Source organism: Galeopterus variegatus, unplaced genomic scaffold, assembly GCF_000696425.1.
Source record: "Galeopterus variegatus unplaced genomic scaffold, G_variegatus-3.0.2 Scaffold4, whole genome shotgun sequence".
NCBI classification, from domain to species: domain Eukaryota; kingdom Metazoa; phylum Chordata; class Mammalia; order Dermoptera; family Cynocephalidae; genus Galeopterus; species Galeopterus variegatus.
Window position 1 is genome coordinate 369,104 of NW_007726115.1, and position 15,820 is coordinate 384,923.

General features: G+C 38.4%; 1 protein-coding gene across 1 annotated transcript; it reads left to right on the plus strand.

The window, feature by feature from the left end:
- Positions 1–261: 261 nt before the first annotated feature.
- PERP (PERP, TP53 apoptosis effector) lies at positions 262–15,517 on the plus strand. The gene is made up of 3 exons (XM_008573606.1): positions 262–526; positions 10,039–10,179; positions 14,022–15,517. Exons 1-3 carry the CDS (start codon positions 313–315, stop codon positions 14,246–14,248), a joined length of 582 nt encoding a protein of 193 aa, XP_008571828.1. The 5' UTR covers positions 262–312; the 3' UTR covers positions 14,249–15,517.
- The last annotated feature ends 303 nt before the right edge of the window (positions 15,518–15,820 follow it).

Sequence of the window (15,820 nt, forward strand, 5' to 3'; positions counted from 1 at the left end):
GTCCCTTTTGTCCGGACGTCCTCGCTCCCCCGGCCACCCCGGTGTAACCCGAGCCCGGCCTTGTTTACCAGCCACCCCGCCCGTGCCGCGCGCGCCAGGGCTCAGCCGGGCAGGTCGGGGCGGGCGCGCTCTGAGTCACCCGCATGGAGGTGGGGCCCGCGCGCCGCGCCCCGCACCCGGCCCCGAGCCGCGTCCTCCCCGGCTCCGCCTCCCCGCGGCCCCGTCCCTTTTGTCTGGACGTCCTCGCTCCCCCGGCCACTCTCGCCGCCGCAGCCCGTGCCCCGCGCGCTCCTCCGCTCCGCGACCGTCGACATGCTGCGCTGCGGCCTGGCCTGCGAGCGCTGCAGGTGGATCCTGCCCCTGCTCCTGCTCTGCGCCATCGCCTTCGACATCATCGCGCTGGCCGGCCGCGGCTGGCTGCAGTCGAGCAACCACATTCAGACGTCCTCGCTGTGGTGGAGATGCTTCAGCGAGACCGGCGGCAGCGGCTCCGAAGAAGAGGGCTGCAGGAGCCTCATGGACTTCGGTAAGTGGCCGCCCGCGCGCCGCCGCCTCCAGGAAGCCCTCGGGGCTGCAGCCTGCGGCAGGCGCCGCGCAGAAGAGGTCCTGACAGGGTCAGGGGTGATGGCTGCGTAAAAAAAAAAAAAAAAAAAAAAAAAAAAGACTCAGGCTCCGGCATCGGACCTGAACCAAATTAAGCAGTTGCAGTTTGGGGTGGTCCAAAACCAGGATCAAAGCAGGAAGAAAATGGCCCTCGTTACAACTACTCGTTTTTTTTTTTTCCCCCATAGGTTTTATCGGTTACATGCAAAGGACGATTTCAGCCATTGCAAAAGTTTAGATGAGTAAATACAATGAATGAAGTACATTTTCACGGAGACCTACTGAAATTTCCCATTCCCCTTCTTCCTTCAGTTCTTATGATTAAAATATAAGTAGTAAAATAACGTGTCTTCCCTAATGTCGGGGATTCGTTTAACTTGATCTAAGTGAACGATACGTTTTCCATTAAGAAAAGCCCTTTTATCATAACTGCTAAGTCTTTTCAGGCCAAGATTTAGCAGTTATGATTTCAGTAACTACTTCAGTATTTAACCCGTCGGGCTGGTTCTTGTTAGTTCTTGTGTTAGGGAGTGTCCCTTTGGCTTAAGCATCGCGTTACCGTTTAGGAAACGTATTTATTTTAATCTCACTTGAAATCTAAAAAAGCAAACACATCCTCTACACTAGCGAAGGGAAGGAGAATTGACAAATGTAATACATGGCAGATAAGAGTATCCTCTTTTCCAGAAGGGAGGAAGCCTCGTGCTTGCCTTGTGAATAGACAGGGCTGGAGAGTAGTTCTCACCTGAAAAGATTCTTTCACAGTGGGATGCCCCCCTTGCTTATGGGTAGATATGAGTAACAGCTGGGGTCTGTTGCGACTAGCAATGTTTATGTGGGGGTGGGGTGGTGGGGAAAATGTGGGCATAATCAAAAGCTTAAAGCCGAATGGGGTTTTACTGATTTTAATAGTCTTAAACAGAAAGAAAGCCACTCTGCCTTTTTTCGTTCCCTGCTATTACCATAGACTTGATTCTTTCCCTGAAGTGGCCCAGGGCTTCCAACCAGATCCTGTTTATTTATGGTTCTGGGGCCCTATATCAGCATCTTGGTGCTGTATCTTATCTATCTGTTGTGGAATCATTTGGAAGTTCCCACAGTGAACTTTCCCCCAAAAGGGAATTCCTGCTTTCCTTAAAGTTTGTGTTTTTCTTTTCTGAAAACACAAAACCTATGCCTGGCAAAGTTTGTATTATCCCAAGTCTTTTAAGTTTTTAAGGGGAATTAATTTCTTTGAAATAATATAACTATTTCCTAGTTAAAATGCATTCGAACTTAGTCTCTTGTAGGGGACTTAATAGGTCTGTTTGTGTGTTTTTAAACAGACTTTGATCATTATACCCTACTCTAAAAACTAAAACAGACCCAAAGAATACTCAGTAATTTTCCATGTAAGAAGAAGGTTAATTAATACGCCTTCATTGGGAGGTGGGTACTGGCAGAACCATGATCAGTGCTATTGCTGGGACAAGATTTGGCCTGCAAGGCTCTGACTGTGACCACAGCCCTCTTGTGAAACACATACAATGCCGTTTTTATTTTTCTTGACTTGCAGGATGAGCTCACCTTCTTCGGGTGTGGCTGCTCCAACCTCATATTGAGATAGGGTTTTGTATGTGGAAGGGAGTAAGCAGCTTTTGTTTCTTAGTCTAATTTTTTTAATTAGAAGTCTAAAACATTAACTTTTCTCACTGTAAAGAAAACACTGATCCCGTGTATAGTTTATGTTTCAGTTTGATGTAGAAATTGGTCTTTGGGAGAAATTGGATTTCGCTTGGTTTTCCAAGTGAATCTTGAAAAATCTATTACTGCCTTTATGATGCAGTATGACTGATTTTCATAAATGTGTGGTGGTTTTAATATCTCAATTTAGTTATTACTGGTACCTTTGCAAAGATAATAAAGTGCCAGCAATGCATTAGACACAGACACAGCTCTTGCTCAACCTAAAATCATATCATGAATTCAAGATCTGCTGTCGTGAGGTGGTCATGGGAAGAAGACAGTAGATATGAAGCCAACAGGGGAGGTCCACCTCCCACCATTGTAGTCAAAGATGAGTTTAAGTGTTTGTTATGCTTCCGTCCCATTTCTTGCAGGGACTGAATGTTGACTAGTTTTGCCTCCCCAGTGTAGAAATGGTGCATTCCTATGCTGTTGGGTGATTGTCTAGGCATCTTTGAACTCTGAGGTTTTCATATAGCCTCAGTAAGGCCTTGCCGAAAACAGTATGTTTACATGAGGTTGTACTTTGTCTAAAATGCAGTAAGCAGTTTACCCACTCTCCCTGAGATATACGAACACACAGTAACAAGAAGTAAGGTTGATAGCTCTGATTAAAATGATACCTCAATATAGGGAATTGAATGTGTACATTCATTTTTTAAAAAAACTTCTTGTGTACTAGGAAATAAATATTTTCATTTATCATTTTAACTATTAAGAAAATAGACCTTTTTATTACAAAGTATTTGACCATCTCTTTTACTAATTGATATGCATAACATTCATATGTTCATTTTGGTAATGAAGACTCAGGTCATTCCTGGCAAGTATTGATAATAATTACTTTTTAAAAAAGGTAGAAAGTTCCTTAGAACTATGCAAAAAGAATATTCTATTCTTCACCATTATTAGAGTTTTAAAAGAGCTTCAGATGGCCAAATCACCTCCTTTTTCCTCATAAATGAGCCAGATTATTCCTCGAATATTTCCTTTGACATGATGGTAACAGCTAAATTAGGAACTAGCTTAACAGATGATACTTGCTTGAAGTTTTTTAAAATATCATGGTTTATATTTGCCAAAACAGGAAAAGAAAACCTAGATTTATGATTGAATGATCATTCAAATTTCATCTAAATAAATAAAATGTGAAATTAAATTTGAATGCATGTTCATGCATACCTATTTTTGCACTGCTGGCACCTTCTTTTCCAGTTTTAAACAAGAATATGTCAGGAGGATATTTTAAGCCTCAGCCACGTAGGATTTCAGATCCAAGGCAGTCTTCAGTTAGGGTGGAGAATTATGGAGATGCGTTTATGTACCAGAACAAAAATGCGACAAGTGTTTGCCAGTGCCTCATTTTTACCAAAGACACCCTTTGAATACCACAGAATGTATCAGATGTTTTTACATGAAATCACTCCTGGACATGGCATAGAATCAGAGTATTATATAAAATATTTTCACATAGGTCATTTAACCTTGAGAAAAATAAGTATGGGGCCGACCCCGTGGCGCACTCGGGAGAGTGCGGCACTGGGAGCACAGCGGCGCTCCCGCCGCGGGTTCAGATCCTATATGGGGATGGCCAGTGCGCTCACTGGCTGAGTGCGGTGCGGGCGACACCAAGCCAAGGGTTGAGATCCCCTTACTAGTCACAAAAAAGACAAAAGAAGAAAAAGAAAGAAAAATAAGTATGAAGTCGTTAGTTTACATCAGGCTAAATTCTACTAAAGAACTTCATTTTGAGATTATGCTTGTGTAGCTTTATTGGGGGCATGGGGTGAGGTAAACTGTTCTTGTTTTATGAAATTAGGCATTACTAGATAGATTCTTTGCATGAGCATGTGAGCACATTCTGACATAACCAAATACAAAGTTGGCCACTCTATTGATTTAATAATTTTTTAAAAATTGATTTATTAAATCTAAAGGTCTAAGAACCAATGATTCAGTCCATTCCACATTTGCTGCACTCAGCAGTAACCAGCCCAGAGAGCCTCAGTCCCTTTTGATTGACCTAACTTATAAATGAACTGTAAGTGGACACAGACTCTCAGACTGTTAGAAAGGAATTAAAGTGCACCTAGTACAAGCTCTCACCAACGCTGGCGCCCATCAACAGCACCCACAACCGAGTTTCTTCCCCCTACTGGGCAGCTTAATTCTGTTCCCTGGATGATACTGTATGTTAAAAGTGCTTCGCTTATACTGACTGAGCTGAAATGTGCTTCCCAGTCATTCTTCCTTTCCAGCCTTCTCCTTCCATCTGTCAGATTTTCATATATTTGAGGGTAGAGCCCAAATTTGCTGCTAGTTATCTTGTCTTCAGGGTAAAATTTCCTGTTTTCACCTCCTCCTGTGTAGGATGGTTTCCCTACTCATTGATTAGATCAGTCCTTTAAAAAAAAGACCACGAAGGGGCAGAGTATCATAGTTCTGTAGAAGACACAGTGGTAAGTAGTTATCTGGCCTGGGTTCAGGAGAAAATGTAAAGCATGTGAAGAATCTCACACCAACTGTGGAGTGCTCTGCCTTGTGGTCCTCCCTGCCTTTCCTCTGTTGAGCCATTTCTTTACTGCCTTCCAGCACTTCTGCAGAATAGCTTCTTCCTGGGTAGATTTTTTTTTGGAGGCCTGCTATGAGCTGTCCTCTGGATTTTTGCTACTTAAAGTGTCACAGACCAGCAGCAGCCACAGCCTCAGCATTATCTGGGAAGTTATTGGACATTAGTGTCTCAGGCCCCACCTACTTAATTGGAATCCTCATTTTAACAGGTTCCCCAGGTGATTTGTAAGCACTTTTAAGTTTCAGAAGCACTGGCCAAATTACTGCAGATTACCACCTTATTGAACATGCAAAACAGTCGTTTTGAATATGTCATCCACCCATGCTTATATTTATTTGTAGGTAGGATCTTTTTTATTTTTTAAACTGTGGTTTTATCTAGTTTTCAGTTCTGATTTTGTATGGCATAAAGAACCTCATAGAAACAGTGTGAAGAAATCTAACAAAATCTCAGATTCGCTAGGTGGGAACTTTGGTATTGTTAATAAATGAATCCTTTGTTCTAGAAAGGACCCATACTCTAGTTGGATGACACGTTGGTGTCTTCAGGGACTGAGTAAGGGGTAGGTCACAGACTGTTTTGGTCTGTTTGGTGCCCACGTGTAAAACTGTTGAAGAATGCACAAACTCACCAAAAGAAGTACGAATTTTGTGGGAAACATTAGCAATAGTCTCCAAAATATTACCAACAATATCAAAAATATTCAGAATGCTCTCCTTGTCTTAAAATAAAAATTTATTTATTTTTTCTTTACACAAGCTTCAGTTTATCATTTCTAGTTTGACATTCAAGGTATTTATTTGTTTTTACTTGTTTTGCTCTTTTCTTATTGGTTGGCCTCACTGGTCAATTTCCTAGCCATATTTGCCTTATAACATTGTGTTTTCATATGTAATTTCTGGGGAAAAAAATAACACGCTATCTCATACAAAAAACTTAAAAATACTTTCTAGGAAAAACTTAGTTTCATTAGTGACCATTGAATGATTTTCATATTCTTGATTTAATATCGAATCTTTGAGAAGCAGAGCTTGATAAGCCATTGTTCATCTAAATGGATCATCAATGAATCGTATTTAGAAATGGATTTATAATGCTGCTGGTTTCTTTGATAACATGAACTTCTCCAAGTTATTACTTAGAAAATAAACTTGGGACACAATACATTAAATAAAACACCACATTGGTTTTGTATTAAGGAAACAAAACAGTTCCTACCCAGAAACACAGTATCTATTTACCTGGAGTACTGCATGTTTTTGTGGTCTCAATTCAGACAATGACAGTTGGCAATGAGCACCTTCTATACACATCACACACACACACACACACACACAGACACACACACAGCTGGGAAAGGCATTAGAATCTGGTGTATGAAATAGTAATGAAGGACAAACTTGTGTTCAGAATAGATAAAGATGGACAGACTTTGAGGAATAGTTGAATAATGAAAGATGTAGCTTTAGGGCAAGTTCTAAAAATTGATGTTTTCCATTGGGGGTGGGTAAATATGATATAATTTAGACCATGGTTTAATATAAGAATATAGTTTCCAAAAAGTTAGGTCATTCTGGGTAACTGAAACCAAAGGTACTAATTTTTCAAAATGTATGTCTTGGAGTGTAGCTGTGTTGTAAGTCTGCATGACTGATTTCCCCCTTCTCAGACAGAATTCTGGGCTGGGAGAACCCTGCTCCAACCTAGTATGGTCCATCTCATCATCTTAAAACAAAATAGCCATTGACATGAGAAGGCAGATCCCATCAGTCAGAATCTTTAAAGCCATGCCAAGATTTCTGTCTCAAATGATAAATGATTCAGTGTGGGTGTTTCCATACTATAAGGAGCAAGTTTTACACGTTCTACTTCCAAGGTAGCTTTCTCAAGACAAACTGTTGCTTAATTTTCCATTTTGATTTTCTTTAGACTCAGCATTTTAAATAAACAAGACATTAACTGAATTGATTTAACGTAGTGTAGGGAAAGTCCTTAAAATGGTCTGTCTTTATGTTCACCTGTTGGCTTTAGGTTAGGTGAATTGGTTTACCTTTTTAAAAAAATTTAGTTCCTTCCAAGTACCTGAAACTAAGCATAAATTATACTTCAGCTATTATGTTCCAGGAAGTTGTAATAGAACTAATATTTGTGTGAATTTTCTTCAAATAAACAGATAAATTATTAATATTCTTCTTTACAGCAACATCATACATACATTATTTAGCTAGACTTTCAAGTCATCATTATTTAGCTAGACTTTTTAGTCTGCGATTGAAAGTTTGGTTATTGAAATATGTTTCTTGTTAGGAAGATTTTCCTGTTTTTATTGAAAACACGTTCTGCTCTGCTGTTTATTTTCATCACGTTTGCACTCCTCTGCGTGCATATTTAGATATGTTGCCTTTAATTTCATAGTTTCAAAGTTGTGAAATCATAAAAGGAAAAATAAGTTTTTGCTTATTTGAATTTAATGATTGGATTTAATTGAACTTAATGATTGGCAGTAGCCATAAAAATTCTATATTCAAGTCCCTGGTAGCTCAATTAAAAAAGAAATCTATGAAGTGAGACTGTAATTGACAGTGGGTCACATACTGAAAGTTAAGTGCTCCTTTTTTGGTAGTGAGGCATCTATTTTATAAAGAATTTGATAATCTATCTTTGTTATTCTCAAACTTTAGTATGGATATAAGAAATACTACTACAGTGCAGATCCCTGGCTACTACCTCTCGAGCTCTGATTCAGTAGGTCTGGGGGGAGGCGCAGGGATCTGTATTTTTAATAAACACCACTGCTTATTTTGATGTTGTGGTCTATGAGCTATACTCTGAGAAGGTCTGATTAATTAATATTCTTTCCAAAGCATGGTCCCTCTTCTCTTAAAAGTTACCTTACTTGAAGGACAAGGCAAAAGTGAGCAGAGACATGAAATTTCACACTTTGGCTTTATTCCTTTTACAATAAAACATTCCTATTTTAACCTTATGCCTAAAAACTTTCATTGTTCTGACAAGACGAGCAAGGAGATGTAAAGGAAAGTAATAAAAACTGTCAATATGAAACTGGGTCTCCAAATCATGTACCGTCTCAGCCCCATCCTGACCAGTGCTAGTAAGGGGTAATTTGTATGAAAACATGGTATTTCAGAGACAGAAATATTTCTTCTCTTTAGTAATCTATTATGCCCCAGTCATTCATGAATCTAGAGGACGACTGGAGGGAGCCTGGGAACTGGAGAAGGGAACAGGAGAACTTAGCTCAGGTTTGTCTGTAACAGATGAAGATAGGAAGATGAATTGGATGACTGAGGAGCAATCTTTACCTGATGGTGCGAACCTTACTAATGTAGAATAAAATGAAAACTTGAGGTACTGGAGGAAAGTCATGGGATACGGGAGGAACTTTGTGAGCAGCGAGGGCTGGGGAGTTAACAGCTGAGACTTCCCGCACAGGAGGGCTCATCCTCGCCATAATCTTGCAACAGGCATTTTTAGCCCTGGTTAACAGATGAGGCTGGCATGTGACTAAGGGGTGGCAGAGGCAGGGTATAAAGGTCCAGCTGGCTCCAAAGCCCTTGCTCTTTCTGCTAGCCCGTATCTTTTGTTTTACTGTGACCAGTCAAATGACCTAGAATTAAGTGGGGATAAGTACATCTTGTCAGCCGTGCTGTGTTAGAGAGTAGGAGTTAAACCAGGGCAGAGGGACATGGGACTCACCTTTTCACATGCGATAGAGTGATAGGGTATGAGCGCATGTTCTTCCACGAATGAATGAATGGACTGATTCATGCTGTAATATGGATGAACTTTGAAAATACTATGCTCTGTGAAAGAAGCCAGTCACAAAAGACCATATAATGTATGATTCCATTTCTGTGAAATGTCCATAATAGGCAAATTTATAGTGACAGAAGGTAGATTAGTGGCTGCTAGAAGCTGAAGGAAGGAGGGAATAGGGAGTGACTGTTAATGGGCCTGGGGTTTCTTTTTGGGGTGATGAAAATGTTCTGAATTTGTTAGGGGTGATGGTTGCACAACCCTGTGAATGTAGTTAGAAGACAAACAAACAAACCCATTGAATGGTGCACTTTAAAGGAGGGAATTCTATGGTATGTAAATTATATCTCAAAAAAAAAAAGTCACGTTTTGGATTCAGACCATTTAGAAATCAAACTCTGTCTAAATCACATACTAGCTACGTAGCTATGGGAAGGTTATTTGAATTCTCAAAGCCTAAGTATATTCATATTTCTAAAATAAAAATGATAGTAGAAGTTGTTGTGAGGATTCAGTGAGCTAACACATGTCCTAAATATTAGTTATTATCCCTAGAGCAAAGGTTATACATGAAGAGCTTTTAAGAGTCAGTGCAGCTTGAACAATAGGAGCTGCTTGTGTGTGTCATGATCTCCGTCTTTCCACAGGTACACAGTAGAATGACACAGGGCTGGAGAACTCAATTTCTGCCTCATGCTGATTCTTTTTTAGGGCCAATATTAATAATTAAGAACTCTTGCATGATAAATTCTGAATACTTCATAAATTAAAATTTAGGCAGAAATTTAGAAAGGTTGTATGCTACCAAGCTTGTTATAAAATCATGGCTACTAACACTTAAATTGTTTTATTTAACATCTCTTCCCAGTCATAAGTATGTATTCCCAATGATTATTTTTGCATGGGACCACATATTAGTATGAAACAAAGATCCTTTCAAAGGTATTTGAAACATTTCCTAAAGAAATCATCCTTTGGCTTATTCAGTACCAAAAATGTTTATTAGGGTTGTGTTGTGTTAGAACTTGGGTGAACCTTGTAAATATACCTGTTTATATGGCATATCTGCTCCATGAGAAACAGTGAATGAAGTTTAACTTTCATTTCAGAGATATAACTTTTGCTCAAAAACTGAGAGGAGAAAAGCATTTCTGTGTGTCGGTATATTAACATCCTACATAGGAATTGCCTATTTTTTTCTTGAAATATGGAGATTCTTAAGTATTGTCCAAACAAAAACTGTCCCTCCACCCAAATAGAATTAGTAGAAAGAAAAAACAAAACCCTATTGATATTTGAATAAGCAGTTGTTCAGTGTGGCAGGTCTGTGTTGTTAATTGCTGGTTCTTTTCTTTTTGCAGCCTGGGGAAGAGCAGCCGCCGCCATGCTTTTCTGTGGCTTTATCATCCTGGTGATCTGTTTCATCCTCTCCTTCTTTGCCCTCTGTGGACCCCAAATGCTTGTCTTCCTAAGAGTGATTGGAGGCCTCCTTGCTCTGGCTGGTAAGAACTGTGTGTCAGCGATTCTTTATTCATACCGTCAGTAGGCATCAGTGTAGTCAGGTCCACTTCCACAGAGAAGATTCATGACAATTAGTTTCTAATGTGTCCTCAGAAAATGTGTCACAAAGGGCAGAAGTAATAGATCTGGATCCCTTTCCTCCTGTGCCTCAGACAGTGTTCTGTGCTCCCCATCCCAGTAATGCAGGTTGTCACTCTGTGTGTCCCTGTCTCCCAGGTGGTCCCATCCAATGACAACTCTTCTTGAGGGACCAGGACTTTGTCAGCCCTGGAAGTGCAGTGTTCTCCTATGAGCCCCATGCTGAGGGGAGACCAGAATGTCCCTGAACCATTTTGCTTGTCAAATGAGTTTGTGATCTTATGATGTGATGGTCTTGAAAGGGTTTTCTGCCACGGGATGGAGGACCTTGGAGGGCCCAGATCTGGAATTGCTCATCCGTAGAATAGAGCCAGCGCTGGGTGGTGGTGATCCAGACACAGGTGATGGGAAGAAATTTAGTTAGGCAGGTAGGGAAGGCTCGGGGTGAACATTTATGAATGGAATACAAGAACTAGGAATTTAGGAGCAGGAATTATTTGAAATTTTAGGTAGGGGGTACCTGGCCCTAGGGAAGCCTGACAAAGGGGGCAGGACCAGCTACAAAGCTGGATTCAGATGCAAAACCAGATTTTCTGAGGCAGGGAAGGGGAGGCTGCTGATAAGGGCAAAGCCGGGCCACAGGTCATTTCTTAAGGTACCAACTTAGGCTCGTGGGACCAAAGCAGAAATCCAGCTACAGATCTGGAGCACAAATACAAAGTGAGCAGATGGTCTTGGAAATAGGTCAGAAGCTTGTGTCTAGCAGGGGTCCATAAGATCAAACATGGTTTATAAGACCACTTGGTGCTGGGTTCCCTGAGCTTAGAAAAGTTTAAGTTCACAGAGCCTAGGGCAGCATTGGTCCTCTTCACTGCACATTTTCAAATTTCTCTTGATTAAAAATAAAATATACTTTATGCTCTTCATGTTTCAAAATTTGCTTTTGAATAATATGTTAAAATCAGAAATGACTTGGAATCATGAAAGATATGAAGAAACTCGTTGAATCCTACCTCCACTTCTATTTGGCTTTTCATAATTAATGTATGAGACCTTACAGAGAAATCCATTTGCATGTCTTCCTTCCACGTGTCTTAGAAGACTAGATGGATGCCTGTTTAAATCACCCTGAAAAATAACACACTAGGACATTAATGTGAATGAAAAATTCTAGGAAATACCGTATGACCCAATCCCACTCCTAGGTATATATCTAAAAGAAGTAAAAGTAGGAATTTGAACAGATATTTGTAACCCAGGTTCATAGCAGCATTAGTCATAACAACTGAAAGGTGAAAACAGCCAAATTATCTATCAACAGATGAATGTACAAACAAAATGTGGTATATACATATAATTGAATATTATCCAGCTATAAAAGGGAATGAAATATTGACATCTGCTACAACATGATGAACCTTGAAAACATTATGCAAAATGATATAAACCAGATACAGAAGGACAAATATTATATGATTCCATTTATATGAGGTGCCTAGAACAGGCAAATTCACAGAGACAGAAAGTAAAATAGAGGTTACCAGGGGCTGGGAGGAAAAGGGGGAGTTTTTTAAAAATGGATACAGAGTGTATGTGTGTATGATAGGAAAGTTTTGGGTATGGATGGTAGTGAAGGTTACACAACATTGTGAATGCATTTAATGCCACTGATTTATATACTTACAAATGGTTAAAATGATAAATATTATGTATATTTTACAACAATAAAAAAATATCCTCGTAAACCTCTCTTATCCATTGCTTCCACTTAGCATTAAAACAATAAGATGTAGTAATGGTCATCCAGGCTGAAAGGGTAGCAAGTTATTGTTCTATAGAAAATTATTTCTGGTGAGCTTCAACAGAGTTATAGCTGAATGGTCCTGTCTAACCCAGTGTTCTCATTTTGTAATTTAATACTCATCCTCTCCTTGAAATAAAGAGGTTGACAAGTAGAATAGGACATGACAGTAGAAGAATAAAAATCTAGAAATCTCTATATGTTTTTAGTGGTAATGTTGAATAAGGCCTACTTGGCTTTCAAGACACATTTCACAGCAAGTTATTTTTAATTTTACATATATGAGGGTACTTCTAAAAGTTCATGGAAAGATTTGTATTATCTTTCAATTTTATTTTTCCACAAACTTTTTAGAGTACCCTTGTATTATTGGGTTAAAATCAGAAAAATTAAACACTGATACAATTTAAATTTTGTAGAAATTCATCCAGACCATTATAAGAACTTCATGTATGATGAACCAAAATTGATGAATAACAGTATTTAGCATTTATTACTAGGAAAATTGGAGGTCAGTGTACAGAAGGATTACTTATGTGTCTAACATAATATTTTGCAGTAAGTGGCAAACAACTAGTATGTTAGCTATTTAAAATATATAAGAAGTAGAGAAATATTTAAGATCTACACCAAGATTGCTCTTCGAAAATTCCCAGAGAAGAGGAACATTTTAATTGAGTTGAGAAATAGAAGCATCAAATCAAGATGTGGAAACATCTACAGCTTTTCTAGCAGAAAAAAAAAAAAGAAAAAGAAAACTACTTTTGGGTACATTTGTGGAGCTAGTAGAAAAGATTATGATAGAAAAAATGGTGGTGAGGACTATATGTTCCCTGATACATTCCTGGGGAGCACAACCACTTGGCCCTTCCTTGTGAAGAGTATGTCTTAATGTTAAAGAGCTAAAATCCATTCATACCCTTTGATATGGCAGTAAACATATGAAATCCTAAGTAAAAACTTGCAGAACATAACATAACATGCTCATTATAGCATTATAAAATTATGCATGTTCATTGAAAAAGACCACAAAAGTAGATTCAATAAAGTTCTTTTTATTTTGAAGTTTCTTACAATGCTATTACAATGATTAAAATTGTTGTAATAATGTGACTTTTATACCAAAGAGTTTAGAAATCTTCTTGACATATATTTTTCTTTCCACATCTTCCTTTACATTTCCCCTAAGCACTGTGATCTTTCCCATCTTTTATTATATTTTTCGAGCCTGGAATGCCCTTCCCCCGTCCTTCGTGTCTCTCTGTCTATTTACTCTTCAGACTCCACCTCCTCTGCAGGCATCTCTGCTGATTCTCCACATGGATCATTTGCATCATTGGTTCATTGTTTCCTTTAGTCATTCACTTACTGGACGAATAGTCCAATGATATATTATTGAATAACAATATTGAGTCATGTGTGTGTACATATACTGTATATAATTTTTGCTAACACTGAACATATTAAGCATATGTTTGGCACAAGAAACACAAAGATGAAAAAGTAGCCTCTTTACTGTCCTGCTTTCCATTGTGTGCCACAATTTTGCACTTTATACTTTAGTGTATTTAATGCTTACACACATACCATACAGTGATTCTTTAACTGTTTTCAGTTTGTATTTCACATATTCAGTATATAAAAGGTGTCTTCAAAAAATTCATAGAGGGATTTGTGTTATCTTTTAATTCAGTTTTTCTGCAAACTTTTTGAAGTCACCTCCTATGTATAATACTGATCAGTGCCAGGTATCTCTTATATACTGTAGTCAGTCATCTTTTTTGGCCTACGATTAACTAGGTTCTTCCAGCCCCTTTGGCACTTTTTAGGTGGATTTAACAATTATTTAAAGGCAGAAACTTTGTGGAAGAGGGAGTTAATGTGTTGTTTCAACGTGTTCATTCATTCATGTCCTCATACTCTGGGATGTTTTCTTCCTTTCAGCCGTGTTCCAGATCATCTCCCTGGTAATTTACCCTGTGAAGTACACCCAGACCTTCAGTCTTCATGCCAACCCTGCTGTCATTTACATCTATAACTGGGCCTACGGCTTCGGGTGGGCGGCCACGATTATACTGATTGGCTGTGCCTTCTTCTTCTGCTGCCTCCCTAATTATGAAGATGACCTCCTGGGCAATGCCAAGCCCAGGTACTTCTACACATCTGCCTAATGTGGGCAGTGAGAGCGGGAGAAAATCGCTGCTGCTGAGATGGATTTCAGAGGAGGAAACTGTTTTCCTCAAGCTTCTTATTTTTTGGGCAGTGTTCATATTATTACAATAGTCAGAAATGCTAAAATAATTTGGGAGAAAATATTTCTTAAATAATGTTATAGTTTCATGTTCATCTTTTATATACATTTTGTGGAGTTAAATAAGACTTGTTTTCACCAATTACCACTAATACAAGTATACCAATATTTTCTTATATCTATCCATAACATTTATACTGCATTTGTAAAAGAATATGAACATGAAACTACCACTTTATAAGATAAAAATAAGAAGGCTTCCAAGACTTAATAATCTAAGTTTGTTTGTCCCAGGTGGAATGAACTGGGTCTATTAAGGGCTAAGGCAAATGAGGGAGATATTGGTAAAAATTGTCAGTGACCAAACATTCTAAAAGAAATGCAAAAAAAATATATATATATATATTTGTCCAAGCCTTCAGCTATTTAAAGAAGCAGAATAGTTCCCTAGATGCATCTTGTTTGTGAGAATTTCGAATTAATATCCTGAAAAATTGATTTTTTGCTAAACTTCACATTGACTTGATATGTCATCTAGGAAGATATTCTTTCATGGCCAAAGCCTGTTGGAGTAGTACGGCCTCCTTAAATAGTGAAATTTTAAGATGAAATTTTCTCTTTTAAAGTGGCTTATAGGGTTAGGGTGTGGGAAAATGCTGTATTAATACATCTGTACTGTTTTGTGTCTATATGTTTAGGACCAGAGTAGACTGGATTGAAAGATGGACCAGGCCTAATTCATCACGACTGATAGATATGCTTAGGTAGTGTAGTAAAGTGTTAGAGGAGCTATTACTGTCGCAGAAGTGCCATTAAAACAGCCTAAGGAGAAGAAATGGCTTGCATTTTTTAAAATCTCAGGTTTAACTGGGCTCTGATCATAGAGACACAGCTTCTGATAGATTGTAACGGTAAGCAGAAACCTAAATATACTTAAAAACCTGGTCTTCCTTAGTAAACATTTAAAACCTCTGATATAAAACATGCAATAGGAGAATTCAGAGATTGATGTTTCTCTGAATGGCATATATATGATATATCAGATGAATTATGTTTTTTTTATCATTTGTACTTATATAATGAAAACCAAGTCATTTTATATATCAAATTATTATTTTGTAAGTTTCAGAATAAGCGATTATAGTTTTCATTATGAATTTTTCCCAATAAACCAGGTATTCTAATCTTGTGTCTAGTTTGTAGTTTTGTTTTTTAAATCTGGGGAAGGGAATTTTTTTTTAATGCTTTGAGTGGGTATTAAGAGCTAATTAATGTCCTGAATAATTGATATATTGATCCTGAAAAGTGACTTTTTCTCAGTTTTAAGGGTCTCACTCATTTTAGGTGTCTAATAACAACTTTTGAATGAACATTAATGAATTTAGTAGTCCACTGTCAGAACTTTTTTCTCAATGAACAATACTCCATATACAGATATCAAACAATATCTATCCATAGTGCTGTCCCCAGAGGGAAATGGACTAAGAGATTT